This window comes from Catharus ustulatus, chromosome 1 (genome assembly GCF_009819885.2).
Source record: "Catharus ustulatus isolate bCatUst1 chromosome 1, bCatUst1.pri.v2, whole genome shotgun sequence".
NCBI classification, from domain to species: Eukaryota; Metazoa; Chordata; class Aves; order Passeriformes; family Turdidae; genus Catharus; species Catharus ustulatus.
The window spans coordinates 140,191,491-140,207,788 of record NC_046221.1 but is presented as its reverse complement, the minus strand read 5'-3'; the positions used below and the strand labels follow the sequence as shown (position 1 = coordinate 140,207,788).

General features: G+C 43.6%; 1 protein-coding gene across 1 annotated transcript in view; it reads left to right on the top strand.

Annotated features, from left to right (window-relative positions):
* Positions 1-10,117, top strand: part of NCALD (neurocalcin delta) — a 57,534-nt gene extending 47,417 nt beyond the window's left edge. Inside the window, exon 4 of the mRNA XM_033053739.2 lies at positions 59-10,117. Within this exon, the coding sequence (XP_032909630.1) occupies positions 59-156 (98 nt within the window). The 3' untranslated portion in view covers positions 157-10,117. The remainder of the gene's footprint in view (positions 1-58) is intronic.
* The last annotated feature ends 6,181 nt before the right edge of the window (positions 10,118-16,298 follow it).

Sequence of the window (16,298 nt, the reverse complement as noted above, 5' to 3'; positions counted from 1 at the left end):
GGGCTTGGCAGGCGTGCTGCAGCCCCCCACGTGTGCTAAGCAAACGTTTCTTTTCTAGGAAAGCTCTCTCTGGAAGAGTTCATCCGCGGCGCCAAGAGCGACCCGTCCATAGTGCGGCTCCTGCAGTGTGATCCCAGCAGTGCCGGGCAGTTCTGAACCTGCCCTTGGATGAATTATGTACCTGCTTTTTTGGTTTTTTTTCCTTGCCAAACAACATTCATGGTAGTGTTGCCTCCGTATGGCCAATTATGCCTTCATTTGTGGCATCTTATAGCTTATTTTGTTGTGGATTAATTATAAGAATGCTGAATTGCTCTTAACAATTTGTCCAGAGCACAGGCAGTACTGTTTTAAACAGATATTGTGGTGTTATCATTGTTTTTAAATTTTCATTTTGTTTTTGTTTGTTTGTTTGTTTGTTTGTTTGTATCTGTTTTGGAAAGTACGTGTTGAGGAGGAGTAAACCAAGAACAAACCCCTTGGCAGCAAGACACACTGACAGATTTTAGATTGCTGCTTTAGTTGTTAGATATTCACCTGCAGGACCTGAATGTGTAGTAAGGCTGAACCAAAGGGGTTGTGATGGGTGGGGCAGGATTCACCTGGAACCTCCTCTCCTGTCCAGGAGACACCAGTTAAGATCAAAGACAGGACTGGGAAGAAGAATGAAAGTGCAAAACGTGTGTGGAGTGTATCATCCACTCCTATGCCTCGCTGTTTCAATGCTGTGAACACTTTCCAGGTTGTGAAGGAGAAGGGACAAAATGAAGGTTGACGTTTTTTTACTAGGTTTACAGTGGCTGAAGTCATACGGCTTTATCTGTAAATTCAGCAATTTGCAATCCTGATCTCCAAATCCACAACTGACAATACCTCTTGCCGTTTGGGATCAGCAAAAGCAGACACAGACATGAAAAGCTGGGTCTTGACAATGAATTTAAGGGAGATACATGTTGAATGTGAAATTTTCAGGTTAGTAATAAAGCAGTTGCTACTAGGGAGAGTGGGCATTCACGTGAGGAACTCGCAGACACCTGCAAGCAGCTCCAGCACATCTGCTGCTCTGAATGCTCTTGCACAGCAGGAAGTTTTGGGGGTGTTTTTGTTTCTCTCCGTGTAGCTAACAGAGTTTCTGGGCCTGCTCTTAGGGGAAGGCTGTCATCAAAACTTGTTTTAAACGTAAAATTGTAGCATTTATATTTCATTTATTTTAGTAAAGTTCAAAAAATCTGTACTGAAATGAGGAAATGGTACGCTATATGATATATTTATATATATAAAAATTAAAACAGAAAAAGATCAGCTCTTGAGAGAAATGTTGAATGTTTATCTTTCCGCCTAGGTGCAGGAGTTCTGAAATTTGCTGCTGCAAAATTTTATCCTTGGGTCAAAGTTGCTGTATACAAAGCTAGTACACACATGTGGGATTTCTTAGGGACTTTACAAGCGCTGTTGCAAAAGAAAAGCTGGAAAAGCTTTAGCAACAGAAGGCATTATGCTGACTAAATTGGCATTAATCAGTCATTAGCTGAAGTCTGCTTTGTGATCCTGTTGGAGAGCTACCCATGCAGGCAGGCACGGTGTTGGGAATTCATGAGCTCGTTAGAGCAACCTTTGTCTGACAGGCAAAGCTGGCATTTTGTCAAGTGACCTTGTAGATGCTAATCCCCAGTAGCCTTAATTTAAAATAAACCAAGTAAAAGAAGTCTGCTTTGCAGATGATGATTAGCTAAGTACTAATTAGAAGTCATGAATAAGTAGTCGAGCATAAATAATCTTCTGTGGTACACTAACTAGCATGTACAATAACTGACAGAAGCAATCCTATACTTAATTTTTCTATACTATTTGCTTTGCCAGGTGTGAAGGGCAAAGCATGCTAATAGAAAATAAAAGTAAATTCAAAATAACATTGTTAATCAGTTGTACTAAAATTTTTACGAGTGGCTAATGACACTCAATAGATGTCTTCAAGCACACATCCTTGTCTCAAACAATCACAAAAATCCAATTGATGATATATTTCTGTTACATTCATCAAAATACTGAGCTGAGTGTAGGAAAATAAGAAAGCAAAGGGGGCCCAACCACAGACACAAACAGATTTTAATACCCAGCACTTTCAGGTGTTGTGAGCAACACTGGCAAGTTTTGCACCAATTCTTCTGGCTGATGAAAATGTTCCCTATCTCCTTCTCTCAAATCTTAATTAGACACCATGTGCACAAATCTAACCCTTCGAAGGACAGCCTGCCTACCTTCTTCAAGGTAATTTTCTGCTTTGTCTGGAGAGGTTCTGGCCCACTCTCCCAGGCCCATCACCTCATGGATTTTGAAAGTCATGTACTTCAGGGTTGTTTTTCAGCAGAAGAAGGCTGGCCAGACTGCTGGGGATTGCTGAAGGAAGGTCAGTGGGCATGGCCTGATCAACACCCCCTCTGCCAGATGGGAATGACCAGTGCTGCTGCCCCAGCTGCTCCAGGGTGCTCCATCACCCCCCTGTGGGGACAGGACAAGGTGACACCACAGGATCCCTGCTGAACTTCCAACCTCCTGGCTCAGGCACCCACGTCCAAAGCAGCCCAGACCTGTGGAAGCTGGCATTTACTGAAGGTGAACTCGGATACCTCCTACTGTTCCATCTTCTTAGTGCTGTGAAGGCAGTTGCATGCGACCGAAGCTTTTAAAATGTTCCCTTTTAGTTAAGTGACTGGATACCACCTCTTTTTCATTTTACAAGATACTTCTGGCTCAGAACCTAGTCTCTCAGTTTGTTTTGCTCAGTAGTTTTGGGGTGTTGGGGCCAGCCTTGCCCCCTGTGTCACTCCCGCACAACGTGTTTGAAAGCACAACCTGTGCTGTGACCCCAGGCCAGCAGAGGTGTAATGCTTCCCACAGTTCACAAAATTTGGAATAATAAGAATTAGCTTACAGCTGCAGAGGTCATAGCTGCAGATAAGGCTATTGTATAAACATTTACAGAGTGAACTAAGGTTATTCTTTTACCTGAGTGCCACTGATGATTGGTATTATTTTAAATTATTAACTATCCCTTTCTTTCTCTGCCTCTACATGTACTTAAAGAGTGATTTGCAGCTGAGGTTGTGATAGAAACATCTGCAGACCTCAAATCAGCAGGACAACAGTGGTGTGCTGTGCCTCAGATTGAAATTTTCTGCTTTGCTGTCATTTGGATATGTAATCAAAACTGCCTTCAAAAGCTTTTGAAGGCAAAGTGGTGTATCCTGTATAAAATAGCACAGTAAGTCAGACTTCTGAGTGATTCATTAGCAATATCTCCACACAGCAAGGATGGTACATACTATTTCATGTAACTTCTCAAGTCTGTAGTGGCATTCTCTAGTTTTACTTGCATGTGCAAGAGGCAGCCCTCACTGTGTGTTGTCCAAAGGAATTAATGAGTACATCTCACATGTAGAACTGAACTCATGGAAAATGCCAGTCCTGTTTATCTGACATTCCCAGTCAGCTTGTCAAACTCTGGGCCAGAAAATGTAGAGCAAGGACTATGACTTGTGAGTTTTGCAGTAGCCTCTCTGTTTTAGGGTGCTTTGGGAAGGGAAAAGTAACACAACCCTTTTAAAACCAACACGTGTTCTTGGGAGCACTTAGAGTTTGAGAAGAACTGAAGAAACATTTATGTTTCAACATTATTTGAAGCCCTGTCAGTTCACAGTTCAATGATGTTCCTGAGGTACCCAGAGCTATGCTGTTTCCTTGCAGTTCTTAGGAGTCTGTAGGATTTTTATCTTTTTCCAGGGCATTCTGAACTTTGTTGTTCTGTGTTATAAGGCATGACCTCCACATTTTCTGCTGCTTAAAACAGTAAGCCAGAAGTGTGTAAATCCCGTAGCTGGGCGAGGTCTGTGTGCAGAAATATTGCACACCAGCACAGGAAGCAGTCACACATGACCAATCCCCGTGGTGTGGCCCCTGCCTCTGGGGAATGAGCCCCAGGGCTTCTCTCTTCACTGATGGCAGAGGGGCAGTAATGCAGCTTGGCTTGATTCTCTCCCGCTGCAGATCAGGTTAAGGCGCATTACCTTGCATTTGCTGTGGGCAGAGCCTTGTCTCAGCTGACTCATGGAAACTTGGTGAACCGTGGTAACTTGATGAACTTGATGTTGAGCCCTAATCTGCAGACTAAGCTAAGATGAGAAGATGGCCTTGGCCATATGTCTCAGTCCATGTGAACCAGAGAACACGGTGACCACTGGCAGGTCCCTGGGGACATGTGGCAGTGACAAGGGAATCTCCTGCCTGAGAACAAATGCCCTGAGCTGAGCTGCCTCCTTCTTTCAAAACTCTCTCCTTTTTTAGCACCGCTGGTGTAAGATGCAACATGATAGCAATACAGCAGGTCAGGATCAAGGAGGCATCCTTCAAGTTTCCTTTTGCAGTTTAGCCTACAAGTGCCAAGTGAAACAATCAGACAAGTCTGATTGTTGGCTGGACAAGTCTTCCTGAACACCCAGTACACCATCAGTACATTCCAGTACACCATCACCTCCTTTTGTCTTTCTCATGGTGCTCCCTCGGTTTCCTGGCATGGCAGCCCTTGGGCTCAGCAGTAAGAGGCTGGGTCCCTGCTGCAAGACTGGTGGAGAAGAATATTTCACCTGCCCCTTGAAGAAGTTTTTGGATGTGTTCTTTTCTCTGTGTCTTGCTAAGCAGGATCTCATGTAGGAGTCTTAAAGTGGGAAAGTTGGTTCTCTTGGTATCGCAGGCAGAACTTGTGCTCAGAAATGCAGAGAAACTTGGCAAGTGCCGGAAAGTTGAGCAGTGCTCAGAGCTGCATGCAGAGTTTTCCACTGATTGTGCAGCAGGCAGATGAGATAAACAGCAGTGATATGTCAGACACATCGTGTGATGTGTGTCGAGATAGGGCTTGACTAGAAATGGCATCTCCTGTGTGAGCAGCTCTGTCTGCTGCACATTCTGTCAGAGGTGCTGACAAAATACACTCTAAAATTAAGCAGCAGAGCTGTTCACCGTACTCAGGCAGGCGTTGAACAAACAGCTCCCAGGATGAGCATAAGGTTTTCCTTAAGTGCAGCTGAGGACAAAACACTGCCTGTAGGAGTTTATTCCCGGTCATGGCAGAAGAGAAGGGAAAGCTCCGTTGATTCGCAAAGCCCAGGTGTCATTTTGAAGGCTGGGGACAGTGGAATGACCATCTGTGTTTTAAGCACATAGAAAAGACAGCATGGAAACCAGTGGCATTAGAAATCAGGCCCACTGCTGGGGGACTGCAGAAGCCATTACCTGCCTCTGGCCTTCAGAGCAGTGGAACCATCAGTTGGATGTGAGTCAGGCTCCTTCGCCCTTGCAGAAACTATCCCTGTCTGATAGGGTATCTAAACAGCATCCTTTATTCCATCCTAGCTTTTGCTGTTGTTGTTTCCAATTATCCATACTGAGGAGTTGTTTCTGGGGTGAGGATTTTCACAGGATAAGGTATAAAGCTTTTCAGATGTACTGTCCATATCTTAACAAGCTGGAAAGGCCAGGTGCGAGGGGCTTCTCATTGTTTCACACAGGTTGTGTTATTTTAATGTGCAGCTGGGATTAAGCTATCACCTGTAAAACGCTGACTAATGCTGACTAATAAGCAAAGCAAAAAAAGAGCTTGAGTTGTAGTGAACAATGTGAAAAGACTAAAGAAATGAAAAACCATAAAGACATCCCTGCCTGTAGCCCAGGGTCTGAATTTGCACAGTGAAGCCCTCTGAGCAGCAGCCAGCACAGAACAGCTCCTCTACTCCAGCCCAGTCAATGGTACCTCCTGGGCTGCTTCAGTCCTGTGTGCTGAGGCTGGGGGCTCTGGGTCCTGCCACAGACATGCTCATCTGAGATTGTTAGGCAGGCTGAGGGCTCCCTAGATCTTGAGGCACACAACAGCCACCACTCTCTGCATGGTATTCACTTACTGTGCACCTGAGAGGTTTTAGATCTTCCCCTCCTGCCCTGACCTTATACCAAAGATGTTCTCACCTTCCCAGGGCATGTGCTCAGGGTGTCCAGCTCTCCAAGTCTTTGCAGCCACTTGCTAGTTGCCATCCCCAGACACTGTGTGAACAAATAACACCAGTCCTTGACACGTGGAGGAGCCAAACTTGATGCACTTAAATAGAACAACTTCTTACTTGGTTTCCCATCTTTGGCCAACACTATTTATTTCCTGTTATTAAGGAATGGCAGTATTAAACATTTTATGGGCACACTGAGCCTCTGAAACAAGACAGTTTTCATTACTGTGTAGGTGTTTGTTGAGGCAGTGCAGACTAAATCTGCTCTCCACTGCCTGGTACACTCCACAGAGAGCTGGTTTCATCCAGGCTGGAGCAGCATCCTCCTGTGCATTCCCATGCAGTGTGCAGTGCCCCAGTCCTGCAGGAGCACCCAGATGCTGTGGACCAAGAGATAATTTTGGCATAGTTACATCAGGTGGAAACTCTTTCTCTGCCCTGTCAAAAACAAGTGTTGGGGGTGTGACCTCTGTTTTTCTCCTCCCTGGGGACAGGGGTTTCAGCAGTGTTCAGGGTTGGCCTCACGTTTCCCCACCAAATGGGATGACAGGATGATGGTGATTAGCAAACCCACCTGAGAAAATCCTCTTAGATTCTAAACTTCATCTGTGCTGCTCATTTGCTGCACTTAGAGGGAAGATTAATGGGTCCAGTGTGGTGGTTTGGGGGAGAACTTGCAGTTCCTTGCCACCACTACGCTTTTATTTCCTGTCATTATTCCCATTTCCAGGGCAACCAAATAGTTTTTGATTAGTATCTGGAAGAGAAATAAAAATCAAATCCAGGGTTTCAATCCAGTAAGGATCTAAGGAAGGTTACTAAAGACATCATGCTTGATGTTAGTCATATGACTGTTGCAGAAAACCATGTTTCTTTGGTATTTTGTATTTTGTTTTCTTATTCATGTTTTAGGCATGACTGTGGTTTATTTAATTACTTTGGATCCTCTTAGATTCAGCTCTGCTGGTCCTTCAGCTCTTATGCAGAACTCCCAATGATCACAAGAGCAGAACTGACTGAGCAATTGCTAGCAAGGTGGGCACACTGTGCCTGGTAAAAATGAAGAGCTTAGTTACCTTAGGGATATTTTTTTGTCTGCACACTTGCTTCAAGGAGAAAAATCGAGCTGCATTTCAATACGTTTATCTCTTCCACTTGCTCACTTCAACTCCATCCTAGCAGTCTTGTAGTTAACATTTGTATATTCAGCACTATTTTGATCTTGAACCTGAAGTGACCAATATTGTCTTCCTCTGACAGTCTTAATTTTTAAATATTGCTAAGTGAGTGATGTGATAGATGGAAAAGCAATTACATATTTGTGTGCTGGCTTTGGCTGTGATAGAGTTAATTTTCTTCACAGTAGCTAGGATAAGGGTCAGTTTTGGATTTGTGCTGGTTGACAACAGAGGGATGTTTTCTTTATTGCTGAGCAGTGCTCACATGGTGTCAAGGGCTTTTCTGCTTCCCACCCCACGCCATCAGCACGGGAGCCAGGGGTGCACATGGAGGTGGGATGGGACACAGCCAGGACAGCTGACCCCAACTGACCCCAGGAACACCCCCGACCATGGTGTCATGATCAGCACATAAAGAGGTAGGGGAAAGGAGGAGGAGGAGGGTGACACATTCAGAGTGATGTCATTTGTCTTCCCAAGTCACCATCAACTGTGATGGAGCCCTGTTTTTCTGGGGATGACTGAACACCTGCCTGCCCATGGGAATTGGTGAATTAATGCCTTGCTTTGCTTGTGCATGGGGCTTTTGTGTTCCCGATTAAACTGTCTTTATCTCAACCCATGGATTTTCTCAAGTCCACCCTTCCAATTCTCTTCTCCATTTGTGGGACTTAGTTACTGTTTGGGATTAAATCACAACAATTTGTTTAATTTGGGCAGATATTTTTCATGCTGTAGAAACTGATAAATTGAGATAAAACATGGCCAAGAGCTGAATGGACCAAAGTGTCCGGTTCCTATTTAAGTCTATGACCATTCCACAGGGAGAGCTTTCTCTGTTCCCTCAGGCTGTTGCCTCATTGCAGCATAGAGTAGACATAACAAATCGAACTTTTAATGATCTACTATGAGCAGACTCACTGCAGCAGCATGGAGTTCAGTATATACTGTGTCTTGGCAAAATTAGATACCTCTCTAGATGAATGCTTTGTAAGCAAACCTACATATCCTAAGAAAGACTTTTACTATTCAGAAAGGAGAGGGACAACTATGAATTAAATTAATTTGGTCCGCATATTTTTTCTTACGGCTGTCTAGAATTGCAAGTGTCCTGTGTATTGTTGCCTGTAGCTGTTGTGATGTGGTAATTTCCCCCCCTGGTTCTGTTGTAAGCTCATCTGGTGGTACCCTGAGTCTCTGCCAGGCAAAGCCCATGAGAAGGACATGAAGAGGTGAGCAGCTTTCAGGCACACCAGGGGCAGCTTTTGGGGATGTGCCCTGTGCTGTTCCGTGCTTTGGGAGTCTGTAGCTACAGAGCAGCATGTTAAACCTACCTGATAAAATGAAAGTAGATGATCAGGCCACCAAAGGAGATGGAGAATTTGGCAGAGTTGTGTATGTTTTGTTCCCCCAGCACGTGCATGGTTCCCCGAGCTATTAACTTCCAGTTAGGACCTTTCCTGAGCTCTTAGTGTTAGAATAAAGTTTTCTTATGCTGATAATGTATTTGTATTATGCAACATACTCAGAAAACAGAAGATTATCTCTCTATGACTGTCCTCTCCTCTCGAGAAGCTGTTCTCCCCTGTACATATGATATGCAGAATGTATGGGAGTCTTACCAGCGTCGGTTTGCATTTTTAAGACTGTACTAATTAATGTGTGATACTATTGTGTTTTTGTAGTGGCATCTTTGATGTAAGATGTAAAAACTATTTAATTTTTTTTTTGTTACTGTTCTGCTTTTAGAGATAGCACCAAGGACTGCATGTTCACTAGAATCAGCCTTTTTCAGGGGCTGCCATAGCTGCACGCAGGCACCGGCGTTTCACCCGGCACGTAGCACCTGCGTTCTTCTTTTAATAGGGGTCAGTTTTGAGCGGAAACTAATTCTTCCTGAAAATCTAGTTTTGTCTTCCCCTCTCTCAGATTCAAGCTTCCCCCTCCCACGCTGTGTGCCAGCCAGGAGCAGACCTGGGAGGAATGTCTCCTGACTCGGGGCACCCTGCTGGCATCAGGCTCTCTCACCCCACAGCTCCCCCAATGCATGCTCCTTGGAATTTGGTTTTCCTTGGAACTGCTGGCTGTGCCAGCACAAAAACGGTGGACTCACATTGCAAGACCATTTTTGCAAATGAATTAAATTAATTAAGGAATTAAGGAAAATAAGAGTCTGAGCAGCAATTTTAGGGTCAGAATCTTATTGGGGTGCTTAATATAGCAAGAACTTGGGGTCAGTCCCTAAAAGACAGGACCATTTGAGTGGCTTAGGTCTACACTTCGCATGACGTGGGGCTCAGATCCAGCCTCTCAGGCGGGTTGACTTCCTAGACAGAATGAGATGTTTCTTCAGATTGTGTCGTGGGCCAAAAGACAAGACATGCTGCAGATTAGGAGTTATTTTTCTTTCAGGTTTTTTTTTTTCTTTCCTTTTAATGGAGAAAGTTGTTCAAAATGCACCTAGCAAAATGACTGACTTCAAAAGCATGTTTCTCCTTGTTATACAGACACTCAAAAAGCAGCATTGCTTGGCTAAAAAGGCACATTTGTGACAGTTTCTTTCTGAGTGCCAAAATATGTAAGCAGTATTGTTTGAAGGGAAATAAAAATTTTTTTACTGTATTGTTATTACTGTTGAACAAATATATTGTTTTTAAATGTTAGATTTTGAAGACTTTTGTATTGTAAATTGTTTTGTGACACGGTGCTTTTTCATACTGGAATTACTGATTGCACCTAAATATGAATTATTGCTTTCTTATATAAATATGTGACCTTGAACAATCTTGATGAAAACCAATGTGTGGTGGATACCAACAGTTCAAAAAAAATCACCTACTGAAATCCCCTAAATGTTCTGTCCTACTAATAAACATTCTGCTGCAGCTAGCAATGGTGTGCCATGTGCTTTACTCCCTTCACTGTGGAGCCTTAAAGACTTTTTGCTATAGAAAAATTCCTCTCCAGGTTTAGGGGGCTTTTTTACCCCCAGTTATTATGACACCGTCAAGGGAGCAGGATGTGGCAAGGGAGCATGGGCTGGCAGGGTAGCTGTGGTTAGTCGCTCTGAGATGTGGCTGATGAGGCAGCAGCAGAGCTTGTCACAGCAGGGACTCCTGCCAACCTCAGACAGACTCTGGAGGGGGGGCTGGCTGATGCTCTGTGCATGCTCCTTCAGCTCCTCAAATTTTTACCTAGATTATATTTGGAGCTGGGATTAGCTGAGTGCAAAAAGTAGTATAAAGCCTGCTGGAAGGTAACAGAAACCAGTGCCTATTTTCTTTTGAGATTAAAACAAAATAGCCTATTTGTGGAACTGCAGATTAATATGAGCTTGAGACAGGCTGGAGCCTGAATGAAGCATCAGTTACAGTATTCAGGTATCTCCTGTGCTCAGTGCAAACAGGCTTTATTACACAAGCTTCCCGTGTGCCAGACTCCCTGTGATGTACATTCTCCTCACCCTCCCCTTAGGGCCATCATACGATTCAGCACAAAAAGAATGGGTGTGAGGAGGTGTTTGTACAGGGGTGTTAAAATCTTCCACTTGCCAGCCTAGCTGTTCCTCTCATCTCACTGTGCAAAGGTGTCTATTCCCAGGCACTGGAGCACAGTTGCACCCCCACAGTCCCAGAGTGGACGTCCCACCACCTGGGGCAGGAGGGAACCTGTGATCCTGCAGCTCCTGGCCCCATCGGGGAAGCAGCACGCTCCAGAATCTATCACTGTTTTCTGCAGCACAAATTGAGCCAAGGGACTGGGAAGGTGCTGAACAGCACAGCTTTGTTGCTTCAGTGAGTCCCCTGACATTTTGGTCAGGAGCTAGAGGTGGAGTGTTTGACCGAGTCACCTTGCTAAAGCCTGGCTCAGCCATGCCAGACACAGCCCGACCCTTGAGCACGCAGTGGGTGCAGTGGTTCCCACCAGCCAATGCACTTCTCTTCACCCCTCCACAGCCTCGCAGATGGAGCCGTGCCAACCACGCAGCTTTAAAGCATTTGCATTTTAAGAGCAACTCAGTAAAACTACTTGCTATAAAACATAATTAAACATCTAGCACAGGCAGTGCCCAGGAAATGTGATTACCTTAATGAGCTCCATGGGAGCTGATCCTGGCTCACCCTGCACTGCTCATCCAGAGCACTGAACTCCTCCACCCCACTGTAAGACAGGGCTGTCCTGCTGCTGCTTGGGGAATCACCTTTTACTGAGCCAAACGCCTTCCCAAGCACTTTCCCACCTAAGACATCCTCACCTCCTGAATCTTGTTTGAAGAGCCAGACTTAACTGGTGGAGAGTAAAATGTTGAATGAAAACTGATGAATGTTTGATGTGCAGCCAGGCAAGCTTAACTGCTTTTGGGTAAGATGTGGGTAAGGATCTCAATTCAGGAACCCAGGAGTCACAAAGATGTTTGTGTCAGTGCTTCCAGCCAGGTTCCCAGGACTCTCCAATAAGTCACAGAATCACAGAATATTTGGGATTGGAAGGGACTTCTGTAGTTCATCTGGTCCAAGTAGGGCAAATGAGAGTTGGTTGTCTGGGACGTCAAGGTAGCTTTTAAATATCTACAGGGATAGAGACATCACAACCTCTCTGGGCAACCTACTCCAGTGCTGAGTCAATCTCACAATAAAAAGCATTCCCTGATTTCAGAGGGAACCAAACGTGTTTTAGGGTATGGCCACTTGCCACTGGTCCTGCCACTGGGCACCGCTGAGAAGAGCCCGACTCCATCCTCTCTGCACCCCCTCCCTTCAGGTTCCTGTACATACTGATACTGTGTCTCCTGGAGAGATGTAGTAATACAAGCCAGAACAACAAAAATATTATCTCATACATAGGAATATTTATTTTTTTTCCTTCTTAAAAATGTACAAAAAATAAAATAACTGTATTTACAGCTTATCAAACCCCTCTCCCAGTTGCAACACTATTAAGTTACATGAGCTATATTCTTAATATAAAAGCACACTATTTATACATTGTTTCCTTGTTTGCCAAAAAGACGGCTTGTCACAATCTTTGGCACAAACATTCTTGTTTGTATCTTGTCTCAATTCATAGGAAATGGAAGAGCATATAGACATTTCATAAGCTTTACATTTTATAAGTCATAAGATACTTCTTTCCAGTTCCACTTCAAACAATATACAGCATCTCTAACAGCTAGAGAGTTTAGATTTTACTAACAGTTTGAATTAATTTACATTTAAACAATTCATAGAATGAAAGAGAAAAATATGTAAGAAAGACATTTGATCTCTGAATTCCATTGACCAAAAACTTTGTGAGAGAGGACACACAGGAAAAAACATTATTTTCTTTGTCATTTACAGTCAGTGGTAATAATCTTCCAAAATGTCTTGATGGGGTTATCACTGTGCATCCACAAAGCTTCACTCAGAGAATGCACTTTATTTTGGGGATATCAGCACCTGACTGTGAGAAAGAACTAGAATTTGAGAATTTGAATGGGATTTCATAATAGAACATCAAATGGACGGACAAAGTGCCAAATCTGCAGCAGGAACCAAAATTAGAAGATTGTTCTCCTTTTTTACCTCTCTATCAGAGTCTTTCAAAACACAGCATCTACAGACACTGCACTGCTGTAAGTCTTCATAGGGAAAATGGACTGAGAGCAAACTGCTCTTCAGGCTGCACTAGCTAAGATTTAAAACTGCTGTCTTGAAGAAGAAAAGGAAATGAGAATTTTGTTCCTTTAAATAAACAACCACAGCAGTGCCACGAGGAGACAAAAGGAGGCAAGGCAGATATTCCTGTCCCCTGCTGAACAGTAGCCAAATCTTACTTCCATTTAACTCATAATATTTGGAAGATCCAGCATTAATCGATATTTTTTATCAAAGAAAAGCAGCATGCATATTTTAAACAATATACATGTAAGCACTATGTACTCCTCAGGACATTTGAGTCAAGCAGGGCACAACACAGCCACTGCTTCAGAAGTTTGTTTTACTCACCCTTTGCCCTTTCCCCACCACTCTGATGGGCTGATTTGGACCAACAAGGTGAACCCTGAGAGCTCGCAGCTTGCCACAGCCAGGATCCAAGACTGAGTGCTCCTCCAGCAGCTGCTGCTGTAACAACTGAAGGGGCATGACATGGATACTCAGTCGTATTGCTTGTGATGCACTTGCATCTGGAGCAGAGAAACAAAGCCCTCAGACCCTGGCAGGTAAGTAAAGGGCCACCATACTTACCTAGCTCTAGCTGTCGTTTCAAAATAATCTTACCACCAATCTAGTCACCTTCCTGATAACTTCATTGAGAAGTAAGGAACTAAGGGCAGGAGTATTAGCCTTCTACTATCAGAAATGTGCACACTTTAAGATGTATTTAGAATAGCTTTCAGTTAATCTTGGAAGCAATTTTCCTTTTCTAGCTGACTGAAAGCTCCTAAAATGACAATGGAAAGATATCTCCTTAAGCCCCAGTATTCCAGGAGCATTGTACTTCTCTCTGATCCTACTCTGCTACTCATCACAGGATGCTGCAGCACCCAACAGATCTCAGCCCATCTCGACCCAAATGTAAGACAAACCATCCCATTAACCTGAGTGCTGGTGCTGCCAGGACAGTCTGTCCTTCTCTGTGATCCCTAAATTCTCACTGGCCTTTCTTAATGCAGCACATTCCAGTCCAGGCCAGCCCCAGGTGCCACAGACATTCCCTTGGACAGCAGGTTTGTTGGGGGCAGAACCAGGGTTCAACTCCTGCATATATTTACTCCTTTACTTCACCTGAAGCTTCTGCTCAGACATCTTGACCAGCTGAGAGACCCCAGATGATATTCTGAGGATTCCAAATACCAACAGAGAAATACAAGAACTAACAGTATTGCTCACCAGTCCTGTGTGCTGGTCCCAGTTCCTAATGCCTCCTGCCCAAACTATCCTCTTTTTTTCTTTAAGAAAAAAATATCTGGGTTAAGTCAGCATAGACCTTTTTATCTCAGTCTGAGCCAAATAGAAACAAACTGAACCATCATAAATTTCTTGTATTCCCAGATTGTTTGCTCTTGAGCAGGGTAGCAAGAGCATCTTCGCTGGAGTGCATCTTTATATAAAGTTAAGGAAATTACAACAGAACTCTGCACCAGAAGGGGAAAGAGTGCAAGACAAAAGAAAAGGGCAGGAGAAAGACAGAACACACTCTGCTTTACAAGCATATGTAGATTCTGGATATGTTAGTGCTGATGCTACCAGCCTGAACCTTTTATAGTTTCTGGTTCCACAGAAACCTTGACATGTACCTAACATTTCTATTAAAGGGAGAGATTTCAATGGGATGCTACTGCTAATGAAGAAAGTGTGCAAGAACTTACAGGATAATTCATGCAGATATGGTCAAATCAGACTGGTCAGTTATCCCAGCTACTTTGCTTGAATGTAAATAGCTCCACACAGCCCAAAACACTACATGAGCCCTGTTAAACTAGGCAGTGTTTCTGCCTAGTAAATAAAGGTTGTGTGACTAAAGGAGAAAAGGTTTTAGAAGGAAAAGAATAAACTCCAAACGCTGCATGTAGAAAAGGACCCACACTTCTGTCACACAGATCCATGTACAGTGCATACAGAATAAGATGCAACTGAAACTCATGGAATTATATGCTAAGTGAGGAGCTCTTTACAACAGCCAGAGGAGCTGAAATGGAGAGAGAGAGATGCTTGATTTGGATGCCATGGACATTCAGGCCTTGAACCCCTTTCCTGGTATGATTTTAGCCTGCACACCTTTCTCTCTTCACAGAATTCATAAGACAGGTGTGGAATTTGATGGAATAACCATGTAGTTCAACTTGGGTTCGTTCAGATGTAGCCCTTGAGAGAGAGACCAATCTTCACACCTCAGTTGCGGGATACTCAGTCTCCACTGGAAAAATTGGTCCAGTTTTGATAAAATATTTACATCAAGCCCAGGCTTGTACATCACCCAAGTGTCCTAGGATTCACAACAGAATCATTCAATGGAAATACAAGAGCAAATACACTTAAAAAGAAGAGTCTGAAGTCCTGTTTCTTACAGTCTAGAGGAATGCTTAGATGCACAGGCTGCTGCAGAAAGAACCTTCCCACCACATGTTTGAGAAAAGGCCACTTTAGGAGCCTCTGCTTCATCAAAGGAAGATGACCAGGAAGAAGTCCCATCTGTACCTCTAGGCAAACCAGACAGCAGACACACGGCGCCTCTTGGATTTTGTTACAGCTGGGTGGAAGACTCAGGTACCTACAGCTGGGACTTGGGCACCTAAGGTGGGCCCCATTGTGCCAGAGCATCCAAGATCCAGTAGCAGAGTCTGCTCTAATATTTCAATATACAGCTGTGTGAGCAAGGATGGAGCATATGAGTACAGATTCAGTTATCAGCTTCTCAGCACACACTCCTTAACAAATTGCAGCAATTTAATCCTCTAGGAAAGATTCTATTAAGCCCTAAACCAAATACATACAAAAACATAGTGGCAGTAAACATGCCCACATACAGTAGTTAAAATATATTATTGCATATTATAAACATTATATACAAGGTTAAAATGGTTTCTTTACCATTTACTTACAAGTGACATTTGTAGATGAATGCCTTACTTACAAGTCCTCACTGCTACGTGCTGAGAACTACCAGAGGTATTTGGCAAGACTATACAGTATAGAGAAATATGAATCAGTCTGAGCAAGTGAACTGTCAGCCACTTTGCCCATCTTTAGCACTGCAACAGATTTTTAGCAATGACAGAGACAACTACTGGTAAAGTGATTTATACCAGATTTCTGAAATCAAACCAGCACAGTTAATGAACATGCCTTAGAGTAAGCTTATCCACACTGAAGTATGGATAAAAAATGCTGCATTTCACATTTGCAGTGGGTCTTCTGGTTACAAATCTAGCGGTTGGTAACTGCTTGTACACTAATGAGTGGGGAACAATAAATAAGGGACCAGGTTAATGTGGCCTTGTGCTTGACAAACCCAAGTCTATCTGCAGTGGGTGCACACGTGCAGAATGGACAGTATTTTCAATTCAGTCTTGTAACAGTTTCTCTGA